Source organism: Thamnophis elegans, chromosome 10 (genome assembly GCF_009769535.1).
Source record: "Thamnophis elegans isolate rThaEle1 chromosome 10, rThaEle1.pri, whole genome shotgun sequence".
Classification (NCBI taxonomy): Eukaryota; Metazoa; Chordata; class Lepidosauria; order Squamata; family Colubridae; genus Thamnophis; species Thamnophis elegans.
In genome coordinates, this window is record NC_045550.1 from 67,351,929 (window position 1) to 67,369,241 (window position 17,313).

The 17,313-nt window shown below is 47.5% G+C and overlaps 1 protein-coding gene across 1 annotated transcript in view; it reads left to right on the forward strand.

Moving 5' to 3' along the window:
* Window positions 1–17,313, forward strand: part of LOC116513742 (solute carrier family 12 member 9-like) — a 97,879-nt gene that overhangs the window by 20,639 nt on the left and 59,927 nt on the right. Inside the window, exons 2-3 of the mRNA XM_032224924.1 lie at window positions 9,714–9,848; window positions 11,573–11,710. Coding sequence (XP_032080815.1) covers window positions 9,714–9,848; window positions 11,573–11,710 — 273 coding nt within the window. The remainder of the gene's footprint in view (window positions 1–9,713; window positions 9,849–11,572; window positions 11,711–17,313) is intronic.

Consider the following 17,313-nt stretch of genomic DNA (forward strand, 5'->3'; position numbering starts at 1 on the left):
TAAATTAAGAACTGAGCCCCCACTAACCCTTGCCCTAGAAGGTGATAAATTAAGAGTGGACTTTTTTAATGCTGAGAAACATACCGTCTTGCGCATATTTTGGGGAGTGTGACAAAGTGTGACCAAGAAGCAAGTGTGACTTCTACAGAAGGCTAATTCCAGCTTAGGAGTCTTTTGCACAGCTGGGTAGCTCAGGTATGAGCAAGGGAGGCTCCCCGATTACTCCCAAGCGATTGGGGTGGAGTATCCAAGGAGTAAAGTTCACGCACAGGTGAGCTCCTCCTCCTCCTCTTAATCACATCCTGGTAGGCAGAAGCCGGTATAGGTAGTCCTCGACTTACAACTGCAATTGAACCGAAAATTCCCGTTCCTAAACAAGAGACGGTTGTTAAGCGAGTTTTGCCCCATTTTCCAACCCTTCTTGCTGCAGCTGTTAAGCAAATCACAGTTAGCAGCACGGCAGTTAAGAAGGATCTGGCTTCCCCATTGAGAAAGACACTGGAAACATGGCGGCTGATTGGAAAGAGGGTTTAATGGTGAATGGTTTAGTATGTAACTGGGAGGGGGATCTTGGAGTCCTAGTGGAGAACCATTTAAATAAGAGACAGCCGTGGGCAGCAGCTGCCAAAAAAGCCAACACAGTTCTAGGCTGCATCAACAGAGGGATAGGATCAAGATCACGTTAGTGACATGCGGTGAAGCTTATGGCTGGTGAGGCAAAAAGAAAGAAAGCAGCTTTTGCCCACCCCCCCCCCCCCCCGCAGCAGCTATGTCCGAAATAGAGACGTCCCGCGCCCCGCAGCTATGTCTGACCCAGCTGCGGGGCGCGGGGAGCCTCTATGTCAGACAGAAGTGGTGGGGCGCTTTTTTTTGGCTCCCCCCCCCCGCAGGGCAAACACTTCCACCTTGCAGGCGCCAGAGCCGCAGGCCACCAGGAGTACGTCCCGCCCACAGCAGAAGAGCGCCAGTTCCTGCCTAGGCTGGAGCAAGAGCTGCAGAGGCGAAAGACGAAGAGGGATTGGGGGGGGGTGTTCCAAGAGGCCCCCTCCCCTTTTTGCACTCCGCAAGCCAGGCCCGCAGCGGCAAGAGGCTCAGCTCCACTTCTATCGCCCCCCCCCCCCCCTGCTCCAGAGAAGCCGGCCACGGGCGAGTGTCTGCAGTCCCGGTTCCATCTCTAAGCAGCCCCGGGAGGAAACGGGCCAGCCCCGCTTCCCCCCCCCCGGACTTTACGAAAGTGTAGGACCCACATTCCGCTCCCCTTCAAAGCCCCGAGTGGCCAGCCTCGGCTCCCACCACTTTTTTCCAGAGCTCCGGCAGGCCCGCCGAGGAAGAGCCCAGACAAGGCTGGAGCGAGAGCCGCGGAGGCGAAAGGCTAGCCACTCGGGGCTTGGAAGGGGGAGCGGAATGCGGGTCCTCCGTTCCCGGAAAATCCGGGGAGGGAAGCGGGGCTGGCCCGTTTCCTCCCGGGGCTGCTTGGAGACGGAACCGGGGCTGCGGAGACTCACCCGCGGCCGGCTTCTCTGGAGCAGAGTGGGGGGGGGGCGGCGATAGAAGCGGAGCTGAGCCTCTTGCCACTGCGGGCTTGGCTTGCGGAGTGCAAAAGGGAGAGGGGGCCTCTTGGAACACCCCCACCCCTCTTCGCCTTTCACCTCCGCGGCTCTCGCTCCAGCCTCGTCTGTGCACCTCATTTGAAGAAGTCAGCTTCTTTTTGCCACTTTAAATATTCTTCAGGGAACTATTTCTGTTTCAACTGGTAAACCCAATAATACATACATGTTGCAGTGAATTTTGGGAAGTGTTCAAGAATAACTATAATTTTCTATAGGAAACTGACCATTTCAAAATGATGTCCCATATTACTACTCTTATATACTCGGTCAAACATCAAATATCACTTTATAGCTGCATATTATAGGGGATGGATGATTGGAATTTTGAATTCCTGCCCCCTCCCTCGTGCCCACCTTTTCCAGCTGTGTCAGAGGATCATTTCAACTCTCCTCTTGTCCGCCCTGATGAAAATGTAAAAAAAAAAAAGGCAACTTAGGCAAGACCTGCTGCTCCCAGACCAGGAGGCAGAGAACCACGTGCCTCCTTTGCATAAGGAATTTTTCACCTTTTAACCCTTGCTTAACTCTGAGCAAGGGTTAAAAGGCGAAAAATTCCTTATGCAAAGGAGGCACGTGGTTCTCTCGCCTCCCCCTGCAGTTAGCACTAAGCAGAGTCATTCTGGCAGCAACTACCTTAGCCTTTTTCCTTTTAATTTAATTTTCTTTTCTTTTCCTCATGACACTTGTGAAGCCCTGCCTCCCCTGACTGCACGTCCCTGGATCACGTGAAGTGTTGATACCACTTTATAAGGCCTTGGTAAGGCCACACTTGGAATACGGCATTCAGTTTTGGTCGCCACGATGTAGAAAAGATGTGGAGACTCTGGAAAGAGTGCAGAGAAGAGCAACAAAGAGGATTAGGGGACTGGAGGCTAAAACATATGAGGAACGGTTGCAGGAACTTGGTATGTCTAGTTTAATGAAAAGAAGGACCAGGGGAGACATGAATAGCAGTCTTCCAATATCTCAGGGGTTGCCACAAAGAAGAGGGAGTCAAGCTATTCTCCAAGTCACCTGAGGGCAGAACAGGAAGCAATGGGTGGAAACTAATCAAGGAGAGAAGCAACTTAGAACTGAGCAGAAATTTCCTGACAGTTAGAACAATTAAACAATGGAACAGAAGTTGCCTCCAGAAGTTGTGAATGCCCCAACACTGAAAGTCTTTAAGAAGAGATTGAACAGCCATTTGTCTGAAGTGGTGTAGGGTTTCCTGACTAGGCAGGGGGTTGGACTAGAAGACCTCCAAGGTACCTTCCAACTCTGTTATTTTATTCCTATTCTATTCTCCAATATCTATTCTATTCCATTCCATTCCATTCTATGGGTTTGTGGTTCTGGAACAGCTGACCACATGGAGTTGAGAGTGAGGGGGTTTTATACCTTCTCTTGGGCTTTGCACTTGAGCTTCCTGTTCCTGTGCAAGAACATGTATTCTATTGGCTGTTGTCAAACCCCCATGGTGCCATGAGGGGTCATGTTTGTCCGATTCAAGTTTGGTTGAGGTTTGGAGGTTAATGCAATGAAGGGGCTTGTTGGGCAATTCCTATTGTGGCTGAAGGTTAACCCTACCTTTGCTCAGGGGAATTTGCTTATGAATAGAGCTATCTATCTCTTTATCCCTTAAGTGCTGACATCTGCTGAGGGCTGGCAAGGAAGGTGGGGGCTATTAAGAGTGAGTCTGCACTCACTGTATGAGCTATGCTTGTGAGTGGAAGCGCTGAAGGCTTTAAAGCCGGGGTCTCCAACCTTAGTCACTTGAAGACTAGTGGACTTCAACTCCCAGAATTCCTCAGGCTGAGGAATTCTGGGAGTTGAAGTCCACAAGTCTTCAAGTGGCCAAGGTTGGAGACCCCGGCTTTAAAGGACAGGTAAGGAGCTCAGGCGGGTGGGCCCTCCGGAGCGCTGTACCGGAACGGTAGCCGATGCTCTGGGCAGGCTCCGGTAGGCCCGTACCGGTACGTACCGCCTGCAACCCACCACTGCTCCGGAAATTATAAATGCTCTCAACCCTGGGAGTTTTTAAGGAGAGATTGGACAATCATTTGTCTGAAATAGCATCTTGCTTCCTGCTTGAGCAGGGGTTGGACTAGAAGACCTCCCAAACCCCTCCCAACACGGTTATTCCGCTCTTCTAAACTGTCTCTCTGTTTACAGGATGATCATTATTTTTGCAACCAAAGCTTGCTGGTTGGGAAGCAAACCAGATAGCTATTACCCCTCCCTTTGCCTTTTAACAAACCGCAGCTGATTGTGCTGTGGGGGAAGCAGTTGTGAAATTTTAGGCGGGCCTGGATTTTGCTGGGGGTGGGGTGGGGGTGAGGAGGATGTGAGGTGAAGCAGCAGGAACCTTCTGCTTATCTAAAGCCCATTCCCCCCCCCACGCCCCCAAATCCTGGCCTTGTTTAGAATCAGAGCCTGCGACAAACAAAGGCTCTCCTTTGTCTGCTTTGCTTAACTTTTGTTAAAGCTAATCTCCTTAACAGCAAGGGGGATCCTTTACAATTTTCTGGGTAGTTATTTAACAACAGAGTGTAAAGAGAGAGGGGTGTGTGAAACAGGGGGTGGGAGAGAGGCAAGAGATACAGAGACACACAGAGAGAGAGGCAGAGAGAGATAGAGAACAGAGAAACACACAGAAGACACACACACACACAGATAGAGATACAGAGAGATAGAGAGAGACAGATACAGAGAGACAGAGACCCACACAGACACAGAGACAGACAGAGAGAAAGAGACAGAGAGAGAGAGAGAGACAGAGAGACAGACATACAGAGAGAGACAGAGAGACAGATACAGAGACACACAGAGAGAGATAGAGAGAGACAGACACAGAGAGACAGATAGAGACAGAGATACACAGAGAGAGACACACAGAGCAATAGAGAGAGATAGAGAGATAGACATAGACATAGAGAGAGACAGAGACACACACAGACTCAGAGAGATTGACAGAGAGATAGAGACAGAAAGACAGACATACAGAGAGAGATAGAGACAGACAGACATACAGAGAGAGACAGAGACCAAGAGAGACAGACACACACAGAGAGAGACAGAGAGACACAGACACAGAGACACAGAGCGGGACAGAGAGACAGACATACACAGAGAGATACAGACAGACAGACATACAGAGAGACAGAGACCGAGAGAGAGACACACACAGATAGAGACAGAGAGACATACACAGAGAGACAGATAGAGACATAGATACACAGAGAGAGACACACAGAGCAATAGAGAGAGATAGAGAGATAGACATTGACATAGAGAGAGACAGACACACACAGAGAGATTGACAGAGAGAGAGGGACAGAGGAATAGAGAGAGATAGAGAACAGAGAGACACAAGAGACACACAGAAGAGACAGAGAGACAGAGACACCCACACAGAAAAAGAGAGCGACAGATAGAGACAGAGAGACAGAGATAGAGACAGAGAGACAGACATACAGAGAGAGACAGAGACAGACACACACACACAAACAGAGATAGAGAGAGAGAGACAGACACGGGGAGACAGATAGAGACATAGATACACACAGAGAGAGACACAGAGCAATAGAGAGATAGACAGAGAGAGACATTGACATAGAGAGAGACAGAGACACACACAGAGAGATTGACAGAGAGAGAGGGAAAGAGAGATAGAGATAGAGAACAGAGAGACACAGAGACACACAGAAGAGACAGAGAGACAGAGACACCCACACAGACAGAGAGACAGAGAGAGACAGAGAGACATACATACAGAGAGACAGACATACAGAGAGAGCCAGACAGACACACACACAGATAGAGACAGAAACACAGACACAGAGAGAGACAGAGACAGAGAGAGAGACACACACACACAGATAGAGAGAGACAGAGAGACAGACACAGGGAGACAGAGAGACACAGAGTAATAGAGAGAGATAGAGACAGACATTGACAGAGAGAGAGACGGAGACACACACAGAGAGACAGACAGACAGACAGACTTTCCTGTGGAGCCCAGTTCTGTTGACTCCAGAGAGACCACCTCCTCCAACAACAACAACTCTGGGGGTTTCCCCCCTAGCTGTGCAAATGTTTAGAGTCTTTAGCATAGATTGAGGGCGATTTGCAGATCCCACCCCCCCTTTTTATTTATTTATCGGAGTTCATCATTTCTGGAGATTGGAGGAGGCGGTGAGCCATCCATTCCCTGTAAATGTAAACACGGTTTGAACTGGACAGTTATTACATAATAATGCCATTTAATTGCAGCCCTGCTGCAGACGGAGGAGATTTGTGGATTTGAGTCTTTTATTGGGTGTGAAGATTAAGGGATTCTAAAGCCTGTAATGTAATGTTTTCTTCTAACGCCTCCCCCCCCCCCTTTCTCTTCATCCATTTTCCCAGTTTATTCTTTCTCCGGTTTCTTGTCCTCTGAGCACCTCGTCTAGTTGCTCTTCGGCTTCTTCTCCTGCTACAGCACACGTAGTTCTCACTTAATGTCTGTCGATTAGCGGCCGTTTGAAGCAATTGTAGGAAGAAAAATCCAGGTCCAATTTGAAGCCGGGAATAAAATGGAGGCTGCTTAAGAAAGGAAGTTTGTTGGTGAGCAGAACCACCGACAGGACGTGGTTCTGGGAAAGCTGACCAAAGGGTTGAATGAGTGGATGGAGCTTTATAAGTTTCTGAAATGCTGCAGGGGATTGTGCAATGTAGTGAGCTCTGTGTCTTTTGCTACCTTGTTTCCCTGAAAATAAGACAGGGTCTTATTTTCTTTTTACACACAAAATATGGCTTGGGCCTTATTATGAGGGGAGGGCTTATTGTTTTGGGGTTGCCGGGAGGCTGCTCTCTTGTGAACGGGCTCCCAAAGAGCCGGGCACAGCCTCATGGGCAAATGGCTGTGTTGCACTGTCGCAGCAGCGCAACACAACAGCCATGAAGCAACCACACTCACGAGCAGCCACCCGGCAAACCCCCTTTCCAGCCGGACACAGCGCCATTCACTGACCTAGGGGTATCGCCAAGCCTCGTGAGCGCCTCTTCGCCATTGCCCGGCTCCCACGGCTTGGCGCCTTCGAAATGGCAGTGAATAGCGCTCTGCATGGCTGGAGAGGGGGGGTTGCGCGAGCGGCTGTTCCGCTCTCGCTCGCGCGCCTCCCAGCCTCACAATGCCCTGGCCCAACTCTCTCCGCAGAGCCACCGCCACCACATGGCTTTTTCTGCGGCTTCCAAACCGAGACTTCCGGCAGTGGCCGCTCTGGGCGTACGCTCATGGTTGTGGCCCAGCTGCCGGCATTATATAATATAAATATAATATTCTGCCTTTTCAATATTTCCCAGGATATTTCATTTTTTTCTAGGGGGTGATGCTAATATCCTATGATAGACAGACAGACAGACAGACAGACAGACAGACAGACAATAAGGGCCATCTCTTATTATTATTCTATGTTGTTCTATTTTATGCCATTTATTCACTGCGTGGTCACTGTTCACGCCTTACTGACCCTAAGATAGCCTTCCTGCAATAGGAATATCTCAGCCAAGGAGCAACTGGCAGCTTAAATCATGGCTTGCTTTGAGAAATATGGGATTTTTCGATCCACTTGAACCATCTTTGATGTAGCGATCATATGGAGAAGATGGCTTACTGTAGTCCTCAACTTACAGCCATTCTTTTACTGACCATTTGAAGTTAACCACCACACTGAAAAAAGTGACTTGTAACAGTTTTTCACACTTATAACCATTGCAGTAACACCCCCCTCCCCTCCGGGTCATGTGTTTAGAACATAATAAGAGAGTTGGAAGGGATCTTAGAGGTCTTCTAGTCCAGCCCCTGCTCAGGGAGGAAACAGTATAGCATTTCAGACACGTGGTTTTCCAGTCTCTTCTTCAAAACTTCCTCTGTTGGAGCATTCACAACTTCTGGAGGGAAGCTGTTCCACTGAGGAATCAAAATCCAGACACTTGACACTTGGCTCATATTTATGACGTGATCCCCTTTTGCGACAGTCTGACAAGCAAAGTCAATGGGGAAGCCGGATTCACTGAAGCACCGTGTTCCTAACTTAACAACTGCACTGATTCACGTAATAACCGAGGCAAGAAAGGTCATAAAATTGGGCACAACTCACTTAACAACTGTCTTGCTTAGCAACAGAAATTTTGGGCTCAATTGGGGTCGATAAGTCGAGGAGTAACTTATATCCATTCCTGTGAAAACTTGTAAAGGGTCTTAGTGATTTAAAAAAAATTCAAAACTCCTCCAATTGTTGGCAACACAACTTGAGTTGACCTCCTCTTTTTAAAAAAATATATTTTTATTAACAAACATATAAAATACAAACACATAAAACTTAGACGTACACCACATTTACACAATACAATATGAACAGGAGCTTTCTGTTCTTTCTAATAGCAATTATCAATCGATACCACTCACCTTATATTATTTCCCCTTCTATTGTATTTCATTCAGATTTCACCATTCTTAACCCTCTTATTTTACTCTTAACTATTATTTTTTTGAGTTTTGTTATATTCCTTCATTGATTCTTGTTTCTTTCCTCCATCCACCTATACCATTTATCCCATATCTGGTAGAATTCTGATTCTTCTTTTCCCTGGATTTCTTTAGTTAGTTTGTCCATTTCGGCACAATCCATAACCTTTCTTATTATTTCATCTTTGCTTGGAATTAATTTGTTTTTCCATTTCTGGGCAAAGGCAATCCTTGCTGCCATAATTATACGTAGTATTAAATACTGGATTTCTTTTTTGTGTTTCGCAGACATTATTCCTAATAAAAAAAACCTTCAGGTTTGAGTTGACCTTCTCTACCGTCTCTAGCTTAGCTGGTCTCCAAAGTCAAATTCCACACATAAATTATCTCCCAGCCGTTCTGTCTCCTTTTTACTTCTTGGTAATTTATAATTAAAAATCCCTGCTCCCCAGTCATTGCCCACTTTGGAGGGTCCTGAAAATCGGACTGCAAAAAGTCCAATAAATAGCCCACCTAGAAGCCGTAAAACCCATCACAGGAAGTTAAACTTTTATCATAGGAATAAAAAATAGATACCGAAATATCAGGGGAAATTTGGAAAGGATCTCACTTCTTTCGAAAAAAAGGAGATGAATTGTAAAAGAGGCTTTCCAGGCAGAAAATATAATCATAAATAAATAATCATTCGTGATTAAAAATCCACTTATTTCTACCTGCCTGATTTGGAAGGTGGGGCGACACCAGTGTTAATCCTACAGGTAATCCTTGATCTCCAGGGACGTGGTGGCTCGGGGGCTGAGACGCTGAGCTTGTCGATCAGAAAGGTCGGCAGTTCGGCGGTTCGAATCCCTAGCGCCGTGTAACGGAGAGAGCTCCCGTGACTTGTCCCAGCTTCTGCCAACCTAGCAGTTCAGAAGCACGTAAAAAATGCAGGTAGAAAAACAGAAACCACATTTAGTGGGAAGGGAACAGCGTTCCGTGCGCCTTTGGCGTTGAGTCATGCCGGCCACATGACCACGGAGACGTCTTCGGACAGCGCTGGCTCTTCGGCTTTGAAACAGAGATGAACACCGTCCCCTAGAGTCGGGAACGACTGGCACATATGTGCGAGGGGAACCTTTACCTTTAATCCTTGACTTACAACAGTTTGTATAGTGACCCTTCGAAGTTACAACGGTACGGAAAAAAGTGAGTTTTTACCGTACTGATTTTCACACTTATGACTGTTGCAGTATTCCTATGGTCCCGTGACCAAAAATTCAAATGCTTGGCAACTGACTCATATTTATGACGGTTGCAGCGTCCCTTTTGTTACCTTCTGGCAAGCAAAGTCACCGGGGAAGCAAGATTTACGCCGCAACCGTCTTCCTCTTGTAACGGCTGCAGGGATTCACTTAACAACCGGGGGGGCAGGAAAGGTGGTAAAATGGGGGAAAAAACTCATGTAACAGCCTTTTCACTTAGCAACAGAAATCTGGGTCTCCGTTGTGATTGTATGACGAGAAGGACCGGTAGGAGAAATTGGGGGAAACTCAGAGAAAGGGAAAGCAAAGTTAAGATAAAAAAACGCCGTGCTATTTTTTAAATTTTATTTTTGCCTTCTCCTATCGCAGGTTTCGTGGTGGGTCAGGCGGGATTGTACCAGTCGCTGGTGATGTTTCTGGTGGCCTATTTCATCATCGGAATGACGGTCCTGTCGGTGTGCGCCATCTCTACCAACGGGGCTCTGGATGCCGGAGGTGCCTACTGTATCCTTTCTGTGCAAAGTCCTAAACTGTTCAAGCCACTCATTCCTTGAGATCAACTTCTCCCAAGCTTAGCACCTCCACACACGGGGCCTGCCAGATCCTGAAATGGAGGAAAATGGATTTAGAGGTGTCGGGCTCAAGGCCCGCGGGCTGAAGGGGGTTGGACCAGTGGTGGGTTTTGATTTATTTAACTATCGCTTGTGCGCGCACTCGAAACGCTTCCGTGCCTGCGCAGAAGCGTCCGGGTGAGTGGGTGGATCCTAAAAAAAGGCGCACCAGCAGAAATCCACCTCTGGGTTGGACTAGAAGACCTCCGAGGTCCCTTCCATCTCTGTTATTCTATAATCTATCCTACATTCTATTCATCTGGCCCGCAGGGTGCTTAGATCTGGACCGCCCTGAAAACGGCGAAGGACTGGCTCCCGTGGTGCCTCTTGCCAGTGAAATGGAGCTCGGCAGGGCTCTGCGTGGCCGAAAACAGAGCCGGGTGGGTGGGTGTCGCGCACGCCTTTCCCACCCCCCCACCCCCAAGCTCCATTTTTGCTAGCAGAGGGCTAGCAAAACTCACTAAAAACAAAACAAAAGGAGAACTGTTTCCCCTTTTTGCATTTGAGCCTGCAAGAAGGGACAGGGAATAGAAAGAGGAAAGGCAAAGAAAAAGAAGGGAAGATGGGAAGAGAGCAAGGAAGGAAAAAGAAGGGAAGAGGGGAAGGAAGGGGAAAGGAGAATGAAGAGGAAGGGAAAAGAAGAAAAGGAAGGAAGGAGAATGAAGAGGGAAGGGAAAAGAAGAGAAGGAAGGAAGGGGAAAGGAGTGAAGAGAGAAGGGGAAAGAAGAGAAGGAAGGAAGGGAGGAAGGAAGGAGAAAGAATGAAGAGGGAAGGGGAAAGGGGAAAGAAGAAAAGGAAGGAAGGAAAGAAGGAGAATGAAGAGGGAAGAGAAGAGAAGGAAGGAAGGAAGGAGAAAGAATGAAGAGGGAAGGGAAAAGAATAAAAGGAAGGAAGGAGAAAGGAGAGTGAAGAGAGAAGGGGAAAGAAGAGAAGGAAGGAAGGAAGGAGAAAGAATGAAGAGGGAAGGAGAAAGGGGAAAGAAGGAAGGAAGGAAAGAAGGAGAATGAAGAGGGAAGGGAAAAGAAGAGAAGGAAGGAAGGAGAAAGTAGAATGAAGAGGGAAGGGGAAAGGGGAAAGAAGAAAAGGAAGGATGGAGAAAGAGTGAAAAGAAGGGGAAAGAAGAGAAGGAAGGAAGGAAGGAGAAAGGAGAATGAAGAGGGAAGGGGAAAGGGGAAAGAAGAAAAGGAAGGAAGGAAATAAGGAGAATGAAGAGGGAAGAGAAAAGAAGAGAAGGAAGGAAGGAGAAAGGAGAATGAAGAGGGAAGGGAAAAGAAAAGGGAGGAGAATGAAGAGGGAAGGAATGGAAGGAAGGAAGGAAGGAAGGAAGGAAGGAAGGAAGGAAGGAAGGAAGGAAGGGGAAAAACTAACGAGCATCTCACTTAGCAACAAAATTTTGGAGCTCAGTTGTGGCCGTAAGCTGAGGACTGCCTGTAATCTCTTCTTAAAGTCCCACTTAACACTTCACTCCTTGTGGCAATGCCATGTTCTTCCCAAGGCCAGTTCTCCATTGTTTCCCCCTAAAAAGGTTGGAACTCTGATCTGGTGGGGATGGGGGACTCCCCTTCCTGGTCTCCCCAAGGCAGGAACATCCTTTGGTCCTTGACCCGCTTGGCGCAGACATGATCAGCCGGGCGTTGGGCCCCGAATTCGGCGGAAGCATTGGCCTCATGTTCTTCTTTGCCAATGTCTGTGGCAGTGCCCTCTACATCTTGGGCCTGGTGGAGGCTGTGGTGGATGACTTTGGCAGTCCGGCAGGTGAGATAGGCTCAGCCGAGGCAGCCCTTTCCCTGTTTCCTGATGAGCACATTTGATGCAAAGGTCCATGTTTTCAGTGGCGCCCACCGTTTTCATCAGACACGTGTTTTTTTTAGGAAAAAAACCAACCCTGTGAAATTTATGAGAACTTCTGCCTTTTCATCGAATTTGTTCCTTGAAAAGGTACCACCAGAATCCCTCAAACTGTTGGCCACCACAAATGAACATGGCTACCTTCCAAATTCCCAAAATTGAGAGATTTGTAAGAACATTAAAAGAAAGAGGCACGACTAGTGGGTATGTCTAGATCAGGGGTCTCCAAGGGTCTCAACTTTTAAGACTGGTGGACTTCAACTCTGAGAATTAAAGGCTTGCTGAGGAATTCTGGGAGTTGAAGGACACAAGTCTTAAAGGCTGTCTGAGGAATTCTGGGAGTTGAAGGACACAAGTCTTAAAGGCTGCCTGAGGAATTCTGGGAGTTGAAGTTCACAAGTCTTAAAGGCTGTCTGAGGAATTCTGGGAGTTGAAATCCACAAGTCTTAAAGGCTGTCTGAGGAATTCTGGGAGTTGAGGTCTACAAGTCTTAAAGGCTGGCTGAGGAATTCTGGGAATTGAAGTCCACAAGTCTTAAAGGCTGACTGGGGAATTCTGGGAGTTGAAGTCCACAAGTCTTAAAGGCTGTCTGAGGAATTCTGGGAGTTGAAGTCTACAAGTCTTAAAGCCTGACTGGGGAATTCTGGGAGTTGAGGTCTACAAGTCTTAAAGGCTGTCTGAGGAATTCTGGGAGTTGAAATCCACAAGTCTTAAAGGCTGTCTGAGGAATTCTGGGAGTTGAGGTCTACAAGTCTTAAAGGCTGGCTGAGGAATTCTGGGAATTGAAGTCCACAAGTCTTAAAGGCTGACTGGGGAATTCTGGGAGTTGAAGTCCACAAGTCTTAAAGGCTGTCTGAGGAATTCTGGGAGTTGAAGTCTACAAGTCTTAAAGCCTGACTGGGGAATTCTGGGAGTTGAAGTCCACAAGTCTTAAAGGCTGACTGGGGAATTCTGGGAGTTGAAGTCCACAAGTCTTAAAGGCTGTCTGAGGAATTCTGGGAGTTGAAGTCCACAAGTCTTAAAGGCTGCCTGAGGAATTCTGGGAGTTGAAGTCCACAAGTCTTAAAGGTTGAGGAATTCTGGGAGTTGAAGTCCACAAGTCTTAAAGGCTGTCTGAGGAATTCTGGGAGTTGAAGTCCACAAGTCTTAAAGGTTGAAGAATTCTGGGAGTTGAAGTCCACAAGTCTTAAAGGCTGTCTGAGGAATTCTGGGAGTTGAAGTCTACAAGTCTTAAAGGCTGGCTGAGGAATTCTGGGAATTGAAGTCCACAAGTCTTAAAGGCTGACTGGGGAATTCTGGGAGTTGAAGTCCACAAGTCTTAAAGGCTGTCTGAGGAATTCTGGGAGTTGAAGTCTACAAGTCTTAAAGGCTGTCTGAGGAATTCTGGGAGTTGAAGTCTACAAGTCTTAAAGCCTGACTGGGGAATTCTGGGAGTTGAAGTCCACAAGTCTTAAAGGCTGACTGGGGAATTCTGGGAGTTGAAGTCCACAAGTCTTAAAGGCTGTCTGAGGAATTCTGGGAGTTGAAGTCTACAAGTCTTAAAGCCTGACTGGGGAATTCTGGGAGTTGAAGTCCACAAGTCTTAAAGGCTGACTGGGGAATTCTGGGAGTTGAAGTCCACAAGTCTTAAAGGCTGTCTGAGGAATTCTGGGAGTTGAAGTCCACAAGTCTTAAAGGTTGGCTGAGGAATTCTGGGAGTTGAAGTCCACAAGTCTTAAAAGTTGACACGTTTGGAGAACTTGTCTAGTCTAATGGAGAGAAGGACTAAATCGCAATCTTCAATATTTGAGGGGCTGCCGCCAAGAAGAGGGTAGGTCAGCCCGTTGTCCAAAGCAGGGCAAGAAGCAATGGCTGGAAACTAATTAAGGAGAGAAGCAACCTGAAACTAAAGAAAAATCTCCTGACAGAACAATTTATCAGTGGAACGACTTGCCTCCAGAAATTGTGGGTGCTCTTAACGCTGGAGGTTTTAAAGAAATTACACAGCTATTTGTCTAAAATAGTGTAGGGTCTTCTCTTTTTGGGGGGCATTCTGGTGGCTCACTGGTTAAGACACTGGTCTTGTCGACTGGAAAGCCATCAGCCCAGGCTCGAGACCTGTGTGCCAAGCGATGGGGTGAGTTCCCGTCCTCGCCCCAGCTCCTGCCGGCCGAGCAGTTCAGAAGCATGCGAATGCGAGAAGATAAATAGGTACCACTTCGGCGGAAATGCAACAGAGCTCTGCGACATCATGCTGGCCACCTGATCTTGGAAATGTCTTTGGACAGCCTGGCTCAGTGGCTTTCAAATGGATGTGAACCCCACTCCCTAAAATTGACTAAGGCTAATGGCGTAAAATCTAAAGGGTCTCCTTTTTACCTTCTCCTTCAGCAGGTGTTGGGCTAATAGACCTCCAAGTTCCCTTCGAACTGTGTTATTCTGACAGCCTACAACAGTGATGGCGAAACTTCTTGGCACCGAGTGCCTAAACTGGAACATCCATGCTCGCCAGAAACCCAAAAGCCGCATGCCTGTTTTTGGCGTGTTTTGGAGGCCATTTTCAGGCCGTTTTTGAGTTGTTTGTAGGCCATTTTCCAGGCAAAAAACACCCATGTTTTTCAGGCCAAAGAGAACATCCATACGTCCGAAAACCAGCCTGAAAATGACCCAAAACCCAGCCTGAAAATGACCCCAAAACCAGCCTGAAAATGGCCTGGGAAATGGTCCAGAAATGGCCTTTAAAATGGCCTGTTTTCTGGCCATTTTCTGGTCGTTTTCCAATGCTCCAGCGCCCACAAAGTCCAGCGGAAACCAGAAGAGCAGCTGGGGATGGTGCGTGTGCCCACAGAGATGGCTCTGCGTGCCACCTCTGGCACGCGTGTCATAGGTTAGCCATCCCAGGCCTAGGACATTCGAAGTGTAGTATCAACTCGTAAAGCATTTCTGGCTTGCTCTCGAGAGGGAGAGAGAAGGAAACGGGGTCATAATTGGGCCGTAAATTCCATGGTGTCAGAGCTGGCGCGTGCTGACATGTTGCCCCTAATAAATAACTGGACTTCTTTTGAAGCTTGGCTTGAGGCTCATGATTTAATTAGGACATCCGGAACCCTTTGACATGTAAAGTTTTCTTTACATGCACTGCGTTCGTCGGAAAATACGTTTTAATAGCATGTCGCCCCCCCCAACAAAAAAAGGTAACAGAGACAAAAGCAAAATAAAGAAGTGGATAAGGTTGCAATTGAGAATGCAAGGCTGCCTAGCCAGGGGGTTGGACTAGAAGACCTCCAAGGTCCCTTCCAACTCTGCTATTGTATTGTATTTTCTCCTGGCAAGGCTGGCCTCCTTTATTCCTGTAAAACATGGTCTGGGGAATTGCCAGCAAATGGTGGGACTTCCATCCAGTGTGCAAAGCCAAGGAGCTTTTTACTTACAAATGGATAATGGAAAATGCAAACGAGGGTGAGGATAGGGGGAAGTCCCCTGCACCGCCGTTTAATTTTTTATTTTCCTTGGTAATTGACATGCAGCCTGCTGCCTGGGTGGCTCCAGGCTGCTTCCAAGAGAACAGTAGAGCCAGCGTGAAAAGCTATCAGATACAAGCAGGTTTTGTAGTAAAGGAGGTTGAATAATATTCCAGGGTTTAGTGAAATAAATCTCTTTTCAGCCTCCTTGTAAGCTGTAATAGGGAACAGGTTCATTTAAACTGGCCAACATGGGGGTGGGGGGAGCAGGCTTCAACATCAATAACCAGCTTTCCTTCCCATGTTTCTGTGTTTGTACGTATCTATGTACGTGCATGTGTGTGTGGTGGTGGGGGGAATAAGTGTAAGAGGCACACATGAAGGCTAGTGAGCAGAGAATGCAGAAGGGTCAAAGATATGCAACTTCTCTGTTATTTTTCCTCTTGATGATCTGCCTCTGCCAATGGCTGCCCTCTTTTTTTTAAAAACCCAAGTATGTATTTAAAAACAAGAGTGGATAATCTCTTCCCCCCCCCCCCCCCACCTCACCAAATCTGTGTCTTTCAATCCTCCCAAAGCATTTTCCCCCCACAAAGCAGGATGGTACACAGGGCATTAGAAGATGCTCCCTGTATTCCAATGCCGGTGTTTAAGGATAATACGTCTACGATGCTTAAGCCTTTATTTTAGTGTTTTTAAAATTGGCTAGGGACGCGATGGCTCAGTGGCTAAGACGCTGAGTTTGTCGCTCGGAAAGGTTGGCAGTTCGGCGGTTCGAACCCCGAGCGCCGCGTAACGGAGTGAGCTCCCGTGACTTGTCCCAGCTTCTGCTACCCTAGCAGTAAGCATGAAAGCACGTAAAAAATGCAAGTAGAAAGACAGGAACCACCTTTGGTGGGAAGGGAACAGCGTTCCAATGTGCCTTCGGCGTTGAGTCATGCCGGCCGCATGACCCCAGGGATGTCTTCGGACAGCGCTGGCTCTTCGGCTTTGAAACGGAGATGAGCACCGCCCCCTAGAGTCGAGAACGACTAGCACATATGTGCGAGGGGAACCTTTACCTTTTACCTAAGATTGGCTGCTTTAAGAGGCTGCTTCAAACTCCCAGAATTCCTCAGCCAGTCATGGTAGAGTTGGCTGAGATACCTTGGTCCAGAGGCCAAAAGAAGAAGCAAGAAATTGAAACCCAAAATGACTCCATCTTCATTTGGTTTAGTATAAAATGGGACAGCCATAAACTTAAGCCGAGGTGGCGCAGTGGTTAGGGTGCAGTACTGCAGGCCACTTCAGCTGACTGTTATCTGCAGTTCGGCGGTTCAAATCTCACCGGCTCAAAGGTTGACTCAGCCTTCCATCCTTCCGAGGTGGGTGAAATGAGGACCCGGATTGTTGGGGGCGACATGCTGACTCTGTAAACCGCTTAGAGAGGGCTGAAAGCCCTATGAAGCGGTATATAAGTCTAACTGCTATTGCTACTATTGCTATTAAGACAGGCTTTGCTGGCTAGGGAATTCTGGGAGTTGAAATCCACACTTCTTAACGTCACCAGTTGTGAAAAACACATTGCTCTATTTGTTTCTGAGTCTTGCAAGGGAATTGTGGGTTTTTGTGAGAGGCAGTGAAGGAGGCAACAGTGACTCTGTGTGTGTTTGTGTGTCTGCCTCTGTGAAATCTAATGGAGAAGAGCAACTAAGGGGATTAAAGGCCTGAAGACTAAAACATATGAAGAATGGTTGCAGGAATTGGGCCTGGCTAGTCTAAAGAAAAGAAGGACTAGGGGGAACATATACCCTATTCCAGTATTTGAGGGGCTGCCCCAAAGAAGAGGGGGTTCAACCTATTCTCCAAAACACTAGAGGGCGGAACAAGGAATGATGGAAACTAATCAAGGAAAGAAGCAATCTGCAGTTATAGCAATAGCAATAGTTAGACTTATATACCGCTTCATAGGGCTTTCAGCCCTCTCTAAGCGGTTTACAGAGTCAGCATATCGCCCCCCCAAGAACAATCCGGGTCCTCATTTTACCCACCTCGGAAGGATGGAAGGCTGAGTCAACCTTGAGCTGGTGA